The following is a 15,985-nucleotide window of genomic DNA, read 5'->3' on the forward strand; positions in this document are numbered from 1 at the left end:
CAATGAACCACTTGATCATCTCACTTTTAAAACAGAACATACATTATTACCTCCCAAAGGTATTATTCTTGCACATTACGACTAAAGAACAACAAGGGAAATAGTTCATAATCACATTAACAACATATATGACTGTTTTGGTTTTAGCAAGGTGGGCAACAAGTTAGCAAACTTGCAAACGAGCACTGCAAGAGTTGCATATAAACTGGAGGTTCTCACATGATGGTGGGGACTGCTCTGAAAACTCTCATCATCTACTAGCAAGCCTACTTGTGTTCCAAGATTTGGAGACGAACAAGCTCTGAGGAAACACGCCACCTGCACATTAGTAAATGATTATTAACATAAAAAATAAACTCAATTTCACATTTAGACATAAGCTGCTTTTGTTGCTTAACTATTCAAGCCCCAAGATAATAGCAGATATGAAGGCACAGATAGGAAACATAATAAATTCCATTACCACTAGTTACACCCAGATAAAAACAGTACTACCAAGAAATTTCCCCTCATGATGCATGATCACCAATCAAGTTGAATTTGTGCAGAACAAACTCACCAAGATAATTCTTGTGGCAAAAGTCAACCAAAAATCACAACCCGAGTTGTGAGAGAAGTTTCCGCCATCTAGGAGTCTCTTCATCAAAAATATAAGTCATCTTAGATACCAGGACTCCACTACCACCAATCTGCAGAGTGGAAATTGCAGTAGGATGAACAAATTAACTTTTGGAATTCCAAGTTTTCGTGAAATGAACTATAAGAATTGATTATGCATACACATCTTAATGATATTCTATAGCAATTAGTAGATCAGGTTCTTCTGGTTTTTCTGACTGGTAGGACTATAGGAATACAACTTTTTAAGTAGAAATAATGGCCATGTGTTCAAGCAAGTTAGACAGAAGTCCGAGCGTAGGAAGTTGACAGGTGGCTGTCTGGGAAGAAATAACAGAATTTAGGCATTTACTCATGGGTCTCCCACACTAAGATTTTTAAGTAGAAAGTCATTCAGCATCATGCAACACCTTACAAAGGAGCTCAACAGAAGGACTGTATTTGCAAAAGTTCAAGTAGATAGAGGCATACAGCGTCAATAAAAGGGTAGATATCTTACAGATCTCAGTTGCTGAATAGACTTGTAAAGTTCCTTGTGGGGAACACAAATGTTAATTGCATAGTAGTCCACCATGACCTTGCCATTACGTAAGCAGAAAACGGGACTCACAGTCGGACCCTGTTTTCCATGAACCATAAATCATGTCAATGATAATAGTTAATATTCTAGGAGATTCTGTAATCCAAGCTCTCACAGATTCACAAACAGGTTTACATGCAACATAACCAGGAACAAGGACCATAATCATTAGGCTGACCGCAACCATTAAGCTCAAAACTAAGCGAAATTTTTTAATAAAAAAGTGTGCAGCAAAAGAGTAATTCCAATTTCATACATCAGTCCAAAGCAATTGTAAAAATAATCAAGCAGTCATTTTCAAACCGTTGACTTAATGAATGATTGGACCTGAATTTTGCCCACTTATTGGGTGATTGATGCAGCACGAAAATGATTCATGTAAATATGGGAAACCATAATATGCCTTTGATATAGCATACTTCCAACATCTTTTTACCTATCAATTCCAGTCAGTGGTCCACTTCGATCCTCAATCGCTAATTAATTCTTCCAAATTACAACCTTGTGTACCAACTACCAAAGTGAAGAACTTATTTGTTATTGCATATTACAGTCAGCTTTATAAACCTAACATGAGAACTCGATCCAATGTTTTCACAGAAGGCAAGTGGAGAGAGCACATTAATTTCAAGTGGCCATAGGTTGAGCCATGGAAATAGCCTCGTTAGTAGTGGGATTAAAGTTTTGTGCTTTCTATTCCCCTCGGGCTAAATATTAGTGGGAGCCTGGTGCAGAGGAGAATGACCTTTCTTGTACTGATTAAGGAACTACAAGAAGGTGTTAAATATTTCAAATGAAAGGATTCATGGTCCAAAAACCAACAATGTTGAAATGTCACAAGTTGGAATCAGATTCTAAATTAAGGTATAATACTCTAAATCTTGAGGCCAACATAAGAGTGTAATAGGACCAGATAAGTCAAAAATCCATCAAGTAAAATTCTGATTTTATCAAAGGGAAAATACTATGGCAGTGGAAATTGTTTACAGTATGTAACAATGACTGAAAATTCTTCCCACCAAGAAAAGCTGATTTTTATTTATTGTGTAACATCTGATAACTTACCTGCAAACCGGACAATGATGTTTGACTAAGAACTCTCTCTGCAATTTCCTCTGCACTGTTTCCCCTCATGTTTGCTGTGACCTTACAGTTTGGAAAAGATAATTCAAAACAACTACTGAACAAACAGGTAACATTTTTGTTGGATGAATTTCAATTTTACCATAATTTCACCGGTTGCCCTCAGGTGAGCCTCTAGCCTTTCAAGCATCTCATGAGTAATCTCTAATACACCCTTCCGTGTGTTCAAGGATCTCCTACTAGCAACAAGAACAGCCTGCGATATATCCGATAAATTGCAATAAGGTATAAATTTATATGTATAGAGTTGTCCTGGTTCCTAGGGAAATAAATCCAAGTATAATTGCTTTATTCATTTGGACCCAGAAGCATTCATGATAGTGTTCTTGGTCTATATAAAATTGCTCGTGAGCAGAAAGCATACAGAACTTACTTGGCTTTCTAAAACAATCCCACCTTCAATTTCTTTCAAGTTATTTTCACGCAAAGTTGTTCCACTGCTCACCAGATCAAGGATAGCATCAGCAGTGCCCATCTGAAGTGCCAGAAAACATCATAGGCAAAGTTAGAGCTCATGGTTGTATTCTAGGAGAACAATATCATGCCCAACTAAGGAAAACATTTACGCATTTATAACTTTTCTCCGCGCCTTGGGGATAAAAAGTTCACTGATGATGTAGCTACTTCCATCAAGTATTAAACTAGAAAAAGCTTCAGACGGTGACAAACACATAGTGATGCACTCCAAGTAGTGTGATGATCAATTTTTATTTTATTTTATTTTATTTTGAGGGAAAGCCCCTAGGCATGATCAACTTGGACTAAGCAAGTAATTAAATTGTAAATGAGCAAAATATTCCATTTTGCCATCTCCATTGAAGATCTAACAATCAATTTCAGTTTAACTGTTGGAATGATTAAATCCCAAGAATACCCAATACAGTTGATCCAAGGTATAATTAAGCAAGTCAAATTTCAAAGAGTGTAAGCTGCTCATGTTTGTTCCTTGTGAAGAACAGCAACTAATGAATCGACTGGAGCAGATGGACCAATGCACAGCACCCTTAGAAGTCAATGCATCAATATTCTCCTACCTAAATGTAGGGAAAAGAATAAGGAAGCCATTAAAAAAAAATTCAAGAAAACAAAATGAAAGCATAACAGACATTTACAAATTACTACATTATTTTCTAGCCCCACATACATTAAGGGTACCAGATAATAATAATAACAGTGAAAAGCTAATGTAGGAATTTATCAACATTGGTTTTAAAAGTTCAAAAGGCTGAGCTCTCCGAAATCAAAGATCAACATATATGCCCTTAGAAGGGTAATGATGAGAAAGATTCCCAATACTTGAGGACCAAAAGTCTCAGGGTAGAGCGAAAGATTAATAGGAAAGATCAGACTAACAAAACAGTATCTCAAGAGAAAGGGGAGACAAAATAACAGAAGAAACACGAAAAAAGGAGAGATATTGTGACATTGTGTTGACTCTGGAAAATGTCATTTGATATTCTAGACTAATACCTCCAGAAATGTTTAGGCCAGTCCTGATGCACAGACATTCAACCATTTTTGTTGGCTGAAATAATTTTTTAAGGAAACTATTCTGTACATAGTAAAGAAAAATTGCAAATAATTAAGCAGTTGATCCCAAAATCAAACACATATCAAATTCTTCCAAGCAGCCAATTGTCATGCCTGAAGAAATATGGATTACTCTCCTCTTAGAGGACAAGGAAATGCAGACTGAAACAGTATGTCATAGAGCTAGTAATAATGCTAAGTTGCTGACATTACTAGGGATACAAGCATCAAAGTGAAGAAGTATAAGGATAAATACTATTAGCAAATATACGAGTATATAAAGGAAAAAAATCTCAATAACAAAAACATGTGAACAAATTGCAGAAGATATTATCACCGCAGGATAAGACTCAAGTGCTCCATCAGCAGTCGAAAAAGTGACATGCTTCAGACCCTTTTCTTTCAAAATTTTGGTACCTAGCTGCGTCAAAAAATTAAAATTATCCAATATTTAAGAACCCAAGTCAAATAATAACAGCTTTGAAACAAACATGGGCAGTGAACTTACGTATGAGAATCCAGTAACAATCCGTAATGGCCGTTCCTTTGTCCATTTAGCCATTCGTGCTAATTCATCTAGGGAATTTATGTTTTCAAATATGCCTTCTTTAGGAATCTGTATAGTTAAACATAGCATCTCTTAGATGTACAGACACACCTTTCTGGGTTTAGAAGCAAGTCAAAATGTTAACTCCAAATGACTGCATTAAAACAATATAGATACCGCAAGTGACAAACGGCAAGCTCCATACTCAAGGGCATCATGAACTATAACCAAGTCCTCATTTCCCTGTGTTCAAACCTCTTTATCACTATATGCTAGCACATAAAAGTTTAATGACGAAAAGTCTGAAATATATATTCTTAAATCTAGTTGAGAGACAAAACACAACTCTTGCGGATACATATTAAAACAGCATAATAAATTAGAAAAAAAATGGAAAATTGTAATCAGTTCGCTAATTTCTACCCATCATCAAAACGCATGGCAAAAAAACAGCACAAATACCAAGAATAAAAGGTTCCTACTTGTAACCTTAACCTCCTGACCCTCCGTAATCACCAAGAGTATCAACTTGTGTAACATGAACTTGTAGATGCATACCTGTCCATGCTCACTGACTGTGTCAAGACCCACAATACCAAGGTCAAGATCTCCCGATTGCAGTTTACGAACTATATCTTTAGGTCGCTGAAACCAAACCTCCAAATTGGGGAGCTGCATATGAGCACATCTATAAGATATGATATTTAGAACATGGTGTTTCTTAGAATTGAGAGACAGGTTTACAGAGATACACATTATAAGATACGAAGAGAAAGATGGACGGCAAACGTTACAAAGAGTCCATGAATTACTATATGATCCACTCGCACAGACCAACACATGCCTCAAATTACGCAAATCTAACCCCTCGATGAAAAGATTCAGTTATCCCAAAAAATCTGATTGACTCAATGGAAAAGGACATCACCTGTGGGATGTCGGCGGTGTACTGCCGTGGATTCACTTTCCTAACAGACAGCTGGCAGCTCTGATTCCAAATCACCGGAGTCAAACATCAGGTAACATGAGCCAAATCGAATGCGAGAGAGATGGGAGAGAGGGGAAAGAACCTTGAGGAGATTGAGGGTTTCTTCAGACATGCGACCCTTGCTCGGGAGCCCGAGGCGGACGACGGTGCGCTCCACCGACGCCGGGGCCGGCGGCGCCTCGTCGGCGACGAGCACGGCGGCTGAGTAGGGGGAGGCAATCGAGCTGCATGTGATGAGATAACGAGACGGCCTCGAGAAGGAGGGCCCGGCGGTGGAGAAGGATAAGGAGGGAGAGGAGAGGCGGAAGGAGGAGAGATTTAAAGAGGCGGCCATCTCTTGCTTTTGCTATTTTACCTGCCAAACAAGAGAGTACTCAAAAGTAGGTTAAGCAGCTCTGCTCTCTTTCGTTTTGCCGCGTAGTTAGGTGATTGCTGCAGCCAAAAAAAACGAGGCGCTGTGAAGCCGTCGGCGCTCAGATCCATGGAAAATGTCGAATAATTCGTCTCTCTCACTCCTTAGTTGTCACGTGCGCCGCATGTGACCGCGGGCTAACGATTGGCCCGGCCCAGCCCAGCCCAAATTATTATTATTATTATTATTATTAAGGCCAATCCTCCCTAGATATATATACATCTAGACTCTATCGAGCTTTTTAGCTGTCTAGTCTAGGCTTCAAGTTATATGTGTCACTAAACAATTACTCCGAACTAAATGCCGTCGAGACCTGCTCTAAAACGTTGTACAGTCGAGTTGTTCCTTCAAGCTAACCGCACTGCTGAATCGTCGACTAAATCAAGCCAAACTACTAAATTACTAAATAATTTTTCTACAATATTATTTAAGGTTGGAGTTAAATACACGTAGGAAAGTAACTATCAAATCTATTAGAGTTAGTATAGCCAAAATTATTTTACAAATACTTGGGAATATTCTATGGATGATCCCATTTTTTATAATATAGCCTCTTTCCTTCTTATATTTTTATTTTTATTTTATATTAGCCTATTAAAAAATACACATTCTAAATATATATATACACGCCGAGCGTTTTTTAGCTTTCTATAAGTAGGAATGAACAATCCCGCATTTGCTGCTAAATCCACTCGATGTGATTAGCCTCGCACTATTTGGGACAGACGTGACGAATCTAATTGTTGAATGGATGTCGGCACTTTATCCTGCCTAGGCCCAACTACGCTTTGGCCTCTTCCTCTAATGCCTGGTCCACTTCGTAATTCTTAATTACAATCAAATTGCTAATCCAAAGTTTTCATTACAAATTTTACTCAGTTTGTAATGTAATATATAGTTCAATCTTCCCTTATTTCCTTGTCGTCAAAAGTTACTGTGTACAATTTTTAATTAATTAGCGGATGTCAAGATGCTGTGTGTGTCATTATCTTGTCACCTAGGAAGATTACGTGTATGATATCTATAAATTAAAAGTTAATCTTTATGTATACGAAACTAAATGTTTCTTTGACATACCGAAGAGTGTTACATATAATTTTCAGATGCACTAGATTTGATAATATGTTAGTGTTAGCGATAACAATCTGATTCCAAAGAGTCACAAAAAACTAAATCAAAAATAAATAAATAAATTAAATAAACTTACAGAATATAAGATTATGTAGAGTCGAGTTTATTGTTAGATATTATCTCTTTTTAAACAGTGAACGTTTGCCTCCTAAGATACAACGACTATCTTACACTCGAAAAGAAATAGCTATTTTAATATCTTATCGAAACTGAATCGTGCTGTTAATTAGTTGAACTTGAAATGGTGCATATCTTCACAATATAAATGTTAATTGAAAGTACTATAGTTATTTAATTTTATTTATTAACTTTTATAATAATTCTTAGGAATAATCTATTAATATAAATCATAATGATATTTCTGAAGGAGCACAACAGTGAATTATGTAAAAATTATGAAAAATATGTATCATTGTTAAGCATAATTAATTGGCATAAACAACAGTTTAAGAGAACATTATGAATGGGAGAGATGAAAGGGTCGTATCTATAAAAAGCTTTTTGGCTTTTTACATGAGATCCCAGCCAACCACGGATGCGACCTATCAATTGATGATTTCTTTCTCTCGAGTAGTCAACAAGAGTCCACTGCTCGGACGGACGGCGGACCCATCGGGGCTCGGGAGGGATGGAATCGTAGTTATCTCTATCTTCGGGGGCTCTATTGTAAGAGTAGGCGTTTTCAGTTTCCCGCAGCCGCTCTTTTTTATCGTCAGTTGCCCCGAGGGCTGAGCCGCGAGGAGAGGCGACTATTCGTCCTCGTCTGTGCCCTTCTCCTCCGCCTCTCCTTTGATTCCCTAGGATTTAGGAAGAGGAAAGGAAACCCTAACCTTAATTTCGAATTCTTTTTCTCGTTACCCGGTGGGAGATTTGTTGTTTGTATGATGTCTTGCGGATGCGTTGTTATCCATGAGATGGAGGAAGGGGAGGAGGTGAAATCTAAGCACTCTATCGGGGATGATGCTACTAAGAGTAGCGGTAGTTGGTGTTCGAGGCCACGGAAGTGCCGCTCCGAGAGCATCTTTCCCATCTACGTGATGGAAAATTCGAAGCCAAATTCGATGTCAAGGACGATTCTTGATTCGGTTGGAGATCCTATTTGGGAGGCCGTGAAGGAGGAAGCGAAGTCCGAGGTCGAAATTACTCCTTTCTTCATGCCATGGCTCTTTGCTTTTTTCTTATATCCAGTAGAAAAAGTGCAAAAAATCCTAACAGGAAGCTCTCGAGTTAAATTGTTAAAACTTTGATTTTAGGGCTAGCCGGCTAGGAAGTTATTTTGCATGTAAAAGAACTACTTTGACCTGGTCGAGAAGGTTACCGAGTTTCTTTTTGCAAGTAAAGTGGTAAAAGTTAAACAATAGGTGAAACTAAAGGGCCGGACTTTGTTAGGTGTGGTGGGGCATTAAATTCTGGATACTTTGTGCATCATTAAAAAGTCTATGATTATTGGAAGAGTTACCTGGGACCAGTGTTTACTGTTTAGTGACCTCTCAAATTTTTTGTTTTCCGTGAACTTTCCCTTCTATCCAAGAGAAATTAACAAAGTACATAGCGATAAAGGGGATTCTACTAAATTTTATATTTCTTGACTCCTTGCTCATGATTCCTACAACTGGGAGGTGTCCTGCTATAGTGCAATATTATCAATTTTTCTTTCCTATCGACTTGTTCTTCATCAACATATATGCGTGTCATGCAGGCTGAGAAGGAGCCAGTTTTGAGTAGCTTCTTATATGCCAGTGTATTATCTCATGACTGTTTGGAGCGGGCATTGGGTTTTGTACTAGCCAATAGGCTCCAGAATCCAACATTGTTAGCAACTCAACTTATGGACATCTTTGATGATGTTATGATGAATAATAGGGGTATTCAACGCTCAATTCGCCTAGATGCTCAGGTGATTCCATCACCATACTTCCAAGGCATCTGAAATTCACCTTTGGCTATATATATATATTAGTAGAAGACCATGCAATTCTTGAAGGGATTTATTTAAAGCTTGGTAATTTGATTTTCTGATATAGGCCTTCAAGGACAGGGATCCTGCTTGTGCACAATATAGTTGGGCATTGTTGTACCTGAAGGTATGTGCCGGAAGATTAGATGAATCCCCATATTTAGTTATCTAGAGTCTGGTGATATTCCTAGCATACTTGGGTATCTTTTATTTGTACTTTTTAGTTCATGCCCATTTAGGTTTTCTCCATTGGCTGGGGGATAAGGCATATACTGTTATCCCTTCATCTATATTATCAGGGGCAGTTTCTGCAGCTGGTTCTGCTGATGTATCTATATTTTGTTTATTTTAATTTAGTATAATGAGATTGAATGCTGTGTGAAATTCTTTCAGGGTTACCATTCTTTGCAGTCTTATCGAATAGCGCATGTATTATGGAATCAAGGACGTAAAGTTTTAGCCTTGGCACTGCAAAGTCGAATTAGCGAGGTGATATTGGTTTCACAATTGTTAGTTTTCTTCAATAAGCTGTATGTTTAGCAAATATCATCTCTCCTATAATTTTTAATGACAACCATTTAATCTATATTCCCATTCTTAGGTTTTTGCTGTGGATATACACCCAGGTATCGATCCTCACCTAATTTTATTTATTTCTGAAGGAGTTCTCTCTCGACTGTGTTCCTTTTTTTTTCTTCTGATTTTCAGTAATATCATGTATTCTGAAATTGCTGTTATCAAATATTGGGAACTCTTAGGTTTGAATAAAGAGACTATCTATAAGTCTGCAGCACCTGATGGGTAAGATCATAGTAACTTATTACAGAGCATGAAATGTCGGATGCAAAACTGTCAGCTTCTGGAACTCATTTTGAGGCTTCTAATTTTATTTTGCACATCTGTTCTTCTCTAAACCAGATGCTGTTTTCACATGTGGTGAAAATTTCAATCATCATTATTGTTTGTGTATTCATCTGTGGCACACTACAAATAAGTAAAATTCGTCTATACTCATTCAAGCATTTTAGGTTGTTGCTTGTATCTATTTGCTTGAATATTTCTTCTGCAAAATACTTCAACTGGTTATTGGTTAGGTCATTAGGTGGTTAACATCAAGGATTGTCATGCCGGTTGGCTTGAAAACTTGACATCATATTGAGTATTCAAATATGGTGATAATCAAAATTGATTTGTATGCTTTACATGAATTGTTGAAAGCATTTGTCCTTGTTCAATGTTTGGGTAGTTGTTACTAGTGCTCTGTGAAGTAATTTGTAGAATATATTGAAAATTAAATGATTGCATGTAACACCTGCCATGTTACATCATCTTGATCCATATTATACTTGTCCAAAGATATCTGGCTTGCATTTTTGCCATAAAATGTTCTGCATCTACGTGTGCCATGCTCTCCTAGGTGTATATTAGTATACTTTAAAGACCAAGGAGGTCAACCGACATTAAAAAACAGATAGCAGACGGTTGAAGATTGAAGATTCATAATACACAGATGTTATCCATGATCTGTAGAAGACTGTGAAGTCAGGTGGCACCACCCAGGAAAGCACCAAAGAAAGGAGATGGATAGATCTGGAGGAAAGCTACTCCTACCTAATATTGAGATAGAAGTCTTAGCCCAATCTAGATGAAAGATGAAGTGAGCTAGTTATTGTCTCGTATAGGAGTTCTTGTAGGCATTTAAAGGATTTATTGAGGAGTGGTGGCATGGGTCCAATGATTGACATTAATTTCATGGTATTTGAATGTATGATAATTATGAGGAGCAAGATATATATTCACTGACATACCTAATACCTCATGTCGTGAGATAGGCCCACTGTTGCACACCTTGCAAATTTTACTCGAATAAGGAGAGATAATAACAAGGGCTTATAATCACATCCTGTTAATTAGCTTTAGGAACAGGATGTCAATTTCTCTATTCTATTGCTATTCCTGTTGTTGTTAAGCTTTTGTTGTTTTACGAGCTTAGTCGTAAGGTCTGATGCTGTACTATATGCATAGATCAATGCTTATGTTGTTCTGTTATAATATTGACAGCTGCAAGCATAGGAGAGGGAATATTATTGGACCATGGGACAGGTTTAGTGATTGGTGAAACTGCTGTTGTTGGAAACTGGGTCTCTCTTATGCAGGCAAGTGTAGACATATCATTTTTCACAGTTTATATTTTTGTCATTTCATTTTCTATCTTCAAGTTCTTTCACTTCACAGCAGATGATGCTCTTCTTGTTGTCTGTTGGTAGGGACTGAGCAAATTTACTCCATCAGTTAATTTTATATCACTAAGAATTTGGAATTCTACATTTCTATCTGCATGGGAAACAATAGAACTGTCATAATGGCTGGAAAGTTAAGCTCTTATTTATATATAGTTACCAATAGTGCAGGCTGTTTGCCAAATTGCTTCAGTGCAAAATATATTGCAACTTTTGGGATTCTTTATTTCCCTCTGCAGTACTTAGATAATTTCATTTCACCTTTTCAGAGTGAATACTTTATTTGTCCAAGGGATTTAGACAATTTCCGATGACTCATTATGTTTATTCGAACAACAATTCTTTCCTTCTAATGCAGCTAGTTCCACTAACTTGTACAAAGGGAATAGAGCAACTGTTTGTAAAGATGCCTAGCATGGATTGGCTCTACTAGGCATGTCAATGGGTACAACTGTCATGTATTGTGTAAGGACCTTCTTGGGAATGACGCAGATGCCAGAAAGTGTTCTGATACTCTCTTGTGCCACCTCTAGCTGCCCACTGTCATCCAGGTGCCAACTGGTGTGGCTCTTTGTCAACCCCTTGCCTACAAGTCTACAACTTTATGTTTTCTAAAATATCCCATTGTTGTTCACATGATCGCGGTCCCTCTATGGGCATTTGCCAAATCTCAATATACAGAGAAAACTTAAATTATAGTGGGCCATTGAGAGGCTGTTTTAAGATTCACAGTTGAAAATATTTATAAGTGGGATATCAGTTCATCAGCGCCTCCACCAAGGAGGGTGATCTGGTGGATGTGAGGGCCATGGCAGGGAGTGGGTTTACCTACAATTTGAGATAAAGATGGACAGTATGTGATGCTTCAGATATCAAGTTAACATCCTCCAAATGACACCGAGATACAAGAGAGAGTTTTATCTAAGTTACACATCTAGCTGGTGACGATTTACATTACATGCATTCTTAGTATTATGTACTATACTCCTATTTATCTCTCTTTTTTTTTTTAAAAAATTGTATTTGAACATTGGCCATGTATTTATTCATTTAAAGGACATTGAATATCATAGATGCCTTACCTTGTCAATAACAAAGACTATCATTTTACAAGTATAAAAATTTGCTCACAGGGTGTTACTCTAGGAGGCACAGGAAAGGAACATGGAGACCGCCACCCTAAAATAGGTCAAGGTGCTCTTATTGGAGCTGGTGCAACAATACTTGGTAATATAGTTGTAGGTGAAGGTGCCATGATTGCTGCTGGTTCCCTAGTACTAAAGGATGTACCTCCTCACAGGTTGGAACTTGGAAGTACTCAATTTTAGTACCTTCCACTTTAAATTGCTCTTGTTGGCTTATTTATCATGAATTGTTTTTAAGCCCCTAGAAGTTGTTTTTTTGTTGTATTTTAATGAAAAAAGAACAATGGCGACATGACTTAAAATAAGATGGTCATGCAAGGAATGATAATACTTATTGTCTGGCCTGGCAAGGTTTAGAATTTGATAACATGGTCTTTTTCATGGTCTACAGTGAGTATTCAACTTCAGTAGCACTTTTTTCATTCCCATCTATCCATTTCAGCAATGCTGATAAAAAGGGAGTTTTAGGTGTTGGAATACTTTGAAGGTAGATTCTTAGTTTCTCCTTGAGAAAGAAGATTGCTGAAAGGAGGTTCTTTGAAAATCATTTTGGTTTTAAATCCTAAAGCAAGATTTATTTCTAAAAGAAATTTTGTTGGCCATATTTTGAGTCCATGTTCCACAATTATTAATGTTTGGTCTTCAGTTTAACGGAATATACTGAATTTACAATTTTATGGAACTGACAGAGACTGAAGCATTGCATGCTTAACTGCACTCTTCCCTTTGTCATGATAAGCAAGTGTTGGAATATCATTGCTCCTTTTATTCTGTGATGAGTATCATGAGTGGTGTAGCATTATTTATTGATTGATTTTTCTTTTTGTTATTTATAGCATGGCCATAGGAAATCCAGCCAAAGTAGTTGGATTTGTAGAAGATGAGGAGCCCTCTTTAACAATGAAGCACGGTAAGTAAAATGTGTAGATGTTTATCAAATTCTGGGATCTACTTGAAATGTTATTATCTCGGTTATAATTTTTTAATATAATGGTTATTTGTTCCAATTGATTACAGATGCTAATAAAGATTATTTTGAGCATATAGCTATCAGTTTCACAGATGAGAGGTCTAATGGTAAGTATTTCCTTCCTGCATCGAAAATTCTGGAGGATCTATAGTTGGTTTTAACCACTTTTTGGTGCTGTTGATGTTATCTTGTTTATGCAAATTTTCTTGTGACATGGTATTTATGAAAAATTAATTAAGAAATTTAGAGGAGAATCTAGTCTTTTGGAATTTTTTTTTTCAGTGAAACTTTTGTAATGAAGAACAAATAAAAAAGAGATAAGGAACTAAGGGCCAGCGCTCTGTAGGAGGCTTTTGTTTATCATTTTCTTCCATTTTTTGGAGATAAAATGACAAATGACAAGAGCTCGAGATAATCAACTTCAAAGCTATTAGTTGATATCCCAACAAGCCACCTAGAAGATTTCCTAAGGTTGATTCCTTAAGTCCTTAGTTCTAGATCTGTAGTCAAACAGATAGAAATTTGGTAAACCTCATCTATGTCACAAAGTAAACCATTGGAGAAAGATATTTTTTTATCTATGTTAGGAAAATCATGGGCACAGCTTTTTCCGCTAAATATACAACCTTTCTTGTTGTTCTACCATTTTTCAACGGAATGGAATAAATATGAACCCTTCCATTTTTTTTTTTTTTGAGAAATAGGGATGGACCCTTAAATTATTCAACTAAAAGGAAAAAGTTTACAAGAGGGAAGAGATTTTAGAGATTGCACAGCTGATTAACTTCATGAAAAGGAAGAGAGAATTTTGAGGGGAAAAACTTCCCTGCTCTTCCATAGTTAAATAAATTTAATTGAAAATCCTGTAGTTGCCGAGGCTTGTTTCTTGAAGATCCTTGCATTCCTTGTAGATATTTGATTTTACACTACTTTTTGGTAGATTATTCTCCAGCTGTAATTCCATGCTAATCATATACATTGCACTTAATTTTTTTCTTATTCAGATGATTGATAATATTGGTATTGTTCATATGTTAAACTAGAGAATTAAGCTATGAAGTAGAAGTATGAGTATATGCTTGACTAGTATCTGCTGTATCAAATGAATATCAGTAATTGATATTGCAGGGTGTGGTTATGCTGAAAAGAGAAGTTAAGTTGTTGTAAAAATGAAGTTGGCAGAGCTCGCGTCTGAGAAGATCAACTTGTCTACCTCTCAGCTACATATTACTGCTTAAATCACAGACAGAGATTGTTCTGGAATAGCGTAATGTCAGCAGCTGCCCTTCGATAAGATTTGAGTTCCCTGTACTTCAGTGGGATAATTGGGGCTGCTTTCTTGTCTCCTTATTGGTGCTTGTTTTTGTGCCTACCAAATAATTCAAATTATTTATGTTCTCGATTAATCAATGTTGTTGTTGATAGAAATGTTGGAACACTGTATTATGTCTATTTAAATCCTGAGATGGGACGAATGGCTCCTTTTTGTGCCCATTGCAAAAATTAGTGTAATTATACATATCTAGTAGATCTTTTGGTTGCATATGATTGTATTACAGCTTATGGTGCTTGTTGTTACTGTTAATTATTAAGTTCTGATATATGAATGCAGTTACATAATTACTGAGCTTTCTTGCTGGATATCATCCTTCACAAAGATACAAGCAGGTCAACTATACTACATCCTTGTTATTAAAATTTAAAAAATTAACTATCAGATTTTACTAATAATAAAATTAGGCACTAGAAACTGAATGTATTCATTTTTTTATACTAAATACATATTTTTTTATAATAAAACTCACATAAATATACTCAACAGATGCACATCAATATGCACAAAAGCATTATTATTTTAAAAACTATATATTTTTTTAGTCCCATCGGATATCCCCCTTGTTTCCTGACGAAGGTTTTGTCATCAATCCTACTTCTTTTACTGTGGGTCAGGGAGAAATAGGACGCATCGTAAACAAGGTCAACCTTTTTTCTTAAGCCAGTCACGTGGGACGCTGTTGACTATTTTGTACTTCCAATGCTTGATGAGCTCGGGATCAATTTTGCTAGCTGTTATTAAAAGTTAATTTTAGCATGACGAGGTCATTGAAAGATGGCAAGCAATCCTTCGATCTCCAAGCTTTAAAACTCACTCTTGCCAGAAACCATTGACGCATTAGTCAAAGTATCTTTAAAAATAATGTTCTTTAATACCATTTTTTTTAATAGAAAATACTTTACGTAAGCTAATTAATATTAGCTTTAACAGAGAAAGTTCTAAGATTTTCGTTTAATGTAAGCTTATCATTTAAAAAAAAAGAAATTTAAATCATCCACTTTTCTATATATTTGTATTTAAATTTTAGAATAATTATACTTAAAATATATGAACTAATATTATTTTTTACATAACACTCTTAAACCTTTTTCTTGTGACACACAGATATCGTAAATTTAAATACTTTTTTTTATAGATTTATATTTTCTAACTATAATTTATCTTGTGAATAGTCATATGATATATTTAAATTTAAATTTTAAAAAAAAGTGAGAAATTTTACTCTAATTATAAATCGAGTGGTATTTTGGTCTTTATCATCTTTTTCGTCCATGGGTCGCAACAAAAAATTCAGAAGAGTTATTTAAAAAGAAGTGGCGTTCCGGAATCTAATAATTGTAACTATCCCAATCGTAGTGGATCGTCTCACTTGTCAATTCGTTAATGGA

General features: G+C 36.2%; 2 protein-coding genes across 2 annotated transcripts; one reads left to right on the forward strand and one right to left on the reverse strand.

The window, feature by feature from the left end:
• On the reverse strand, positions 1 to 5,860 carry LOC140763586 (ATP phosphoribosyltransferase, chloroplastic-like). Its single transcript, XM_073101844.1, has 12 exons — positions 5,489 to 5,860; positions 5,347 to 5,406; positions 4,977 to 5,090; positions 4,596 to 4,661; positions 4,380 to 4,487; positions 4,209 to 4,292; positions 2,715 to 2,816; positions 2,424 to 2,537; positions 2,264 to 2,344; positions 1,118 to 1,237; positions 560 to 689; positions 1 to 318 (listed from the first exon to the last, which is right to left on the reverse strand). Exons 1-11 carry the CDS (start codon positions 5,738 to 5,740, stop codon positions 594 to 596), a joined length of 1,197 nt encoding a protein of 398 aa, XP_072957945.1. The 5' UTR covers positions 5,741 to 5,860; the 3' UTR covers positions 1 to 318; positions 560 to 593.
• Positions 5,861 to 7,532: 1,672 nt separating this feature from the next.
• Positions 7,533 to 14,846, forward strand: LOC140762931 (probable serine acetyltransferase 2). Its single transcript, XM_073100918.1, has 10 exons — positions 7,533 to 8,082; positions 8,649 to 8,846; positions 8,974 to 9,033; positions 9,300 to 9,395; positions 9,508 to 9,532; positions 10,968 to 11,062; positions 12,280 to 12,446; positions 13,128 to 13,201; positions 13,309 to 13,368; positions 14,390 to 14,846. The coding sequence occupies exons 1-10, from the start codon at positions 7,831 to 7,833 to the stop codon at positions 14,416 to 14,418; spliced, it is 1,056 nt and encodes a 351-aa protein (XP_072957019.1). The 5' UTR covers positions 7,533 to 7,830; the 3' UTR covers positions 14,419 to 14,846.
• Positions 14,847 to 15,985: the final 1,139 nt, after the last annotated feature.

Source organism: Typha angustifolia, chromosome 7, assembly GCF_048772165.1.
Source record: "Typha angustifolia cultivar Huaian chromosome 7, ASM4877216v1, whole genome shotgun sequence".
Classification (NCBI taxonomy): domain Eukaryota; kingdom Viridiplantae; phylum Streptophyta; class Magnoliopsida; order Poales; family Typhaceae; genus Typha; species Typha angustifolia.

Coding starts and splice junctions, on each gene's coding strand:
- LOC140763586 (XM_073101844.1), bottom strand. CDS start 5,740: ATGGCCGCCTCTTTAAATCTCTCCTCCTTCCGCCTCTCCTCTCCCTCC. Junction 4,662..4,976: donor CAGTCAGTGAGCATGGACAG/GTATGCATCTAC, acceptor GTTTGAACACAG/GGAAATGAGGACTTGGTTAT. Junction 4,293..4,379: donor TTGTTACTGGATTCTCATAC/GTAAGTTCACTG, acceptor TTTTTGACGCAG/CTAGGTACCAAAATTTTGAA.
- LOC140762931 (XM_073100918.1), top strand. CDS start 7,831: ATGATGTCTTGCGGATGCGTTGTTATCCATGAGATGGAGGAAGGGGAG. Junction 8,083..8,648: donor AGGAGGAAGCGAAGTCCGAG/GTCGAAATTACT, acceptor CGTGTCATGCAG/GCTGAGAAGGAGCCAGTTTT. Junction 13,369..14,389: donor CACAGATGAGAGGTCTAATG/GTAAGTATTTCC, acceptor TTGATATTGCAG/GGTGTGGTTATGCTGAAAAG.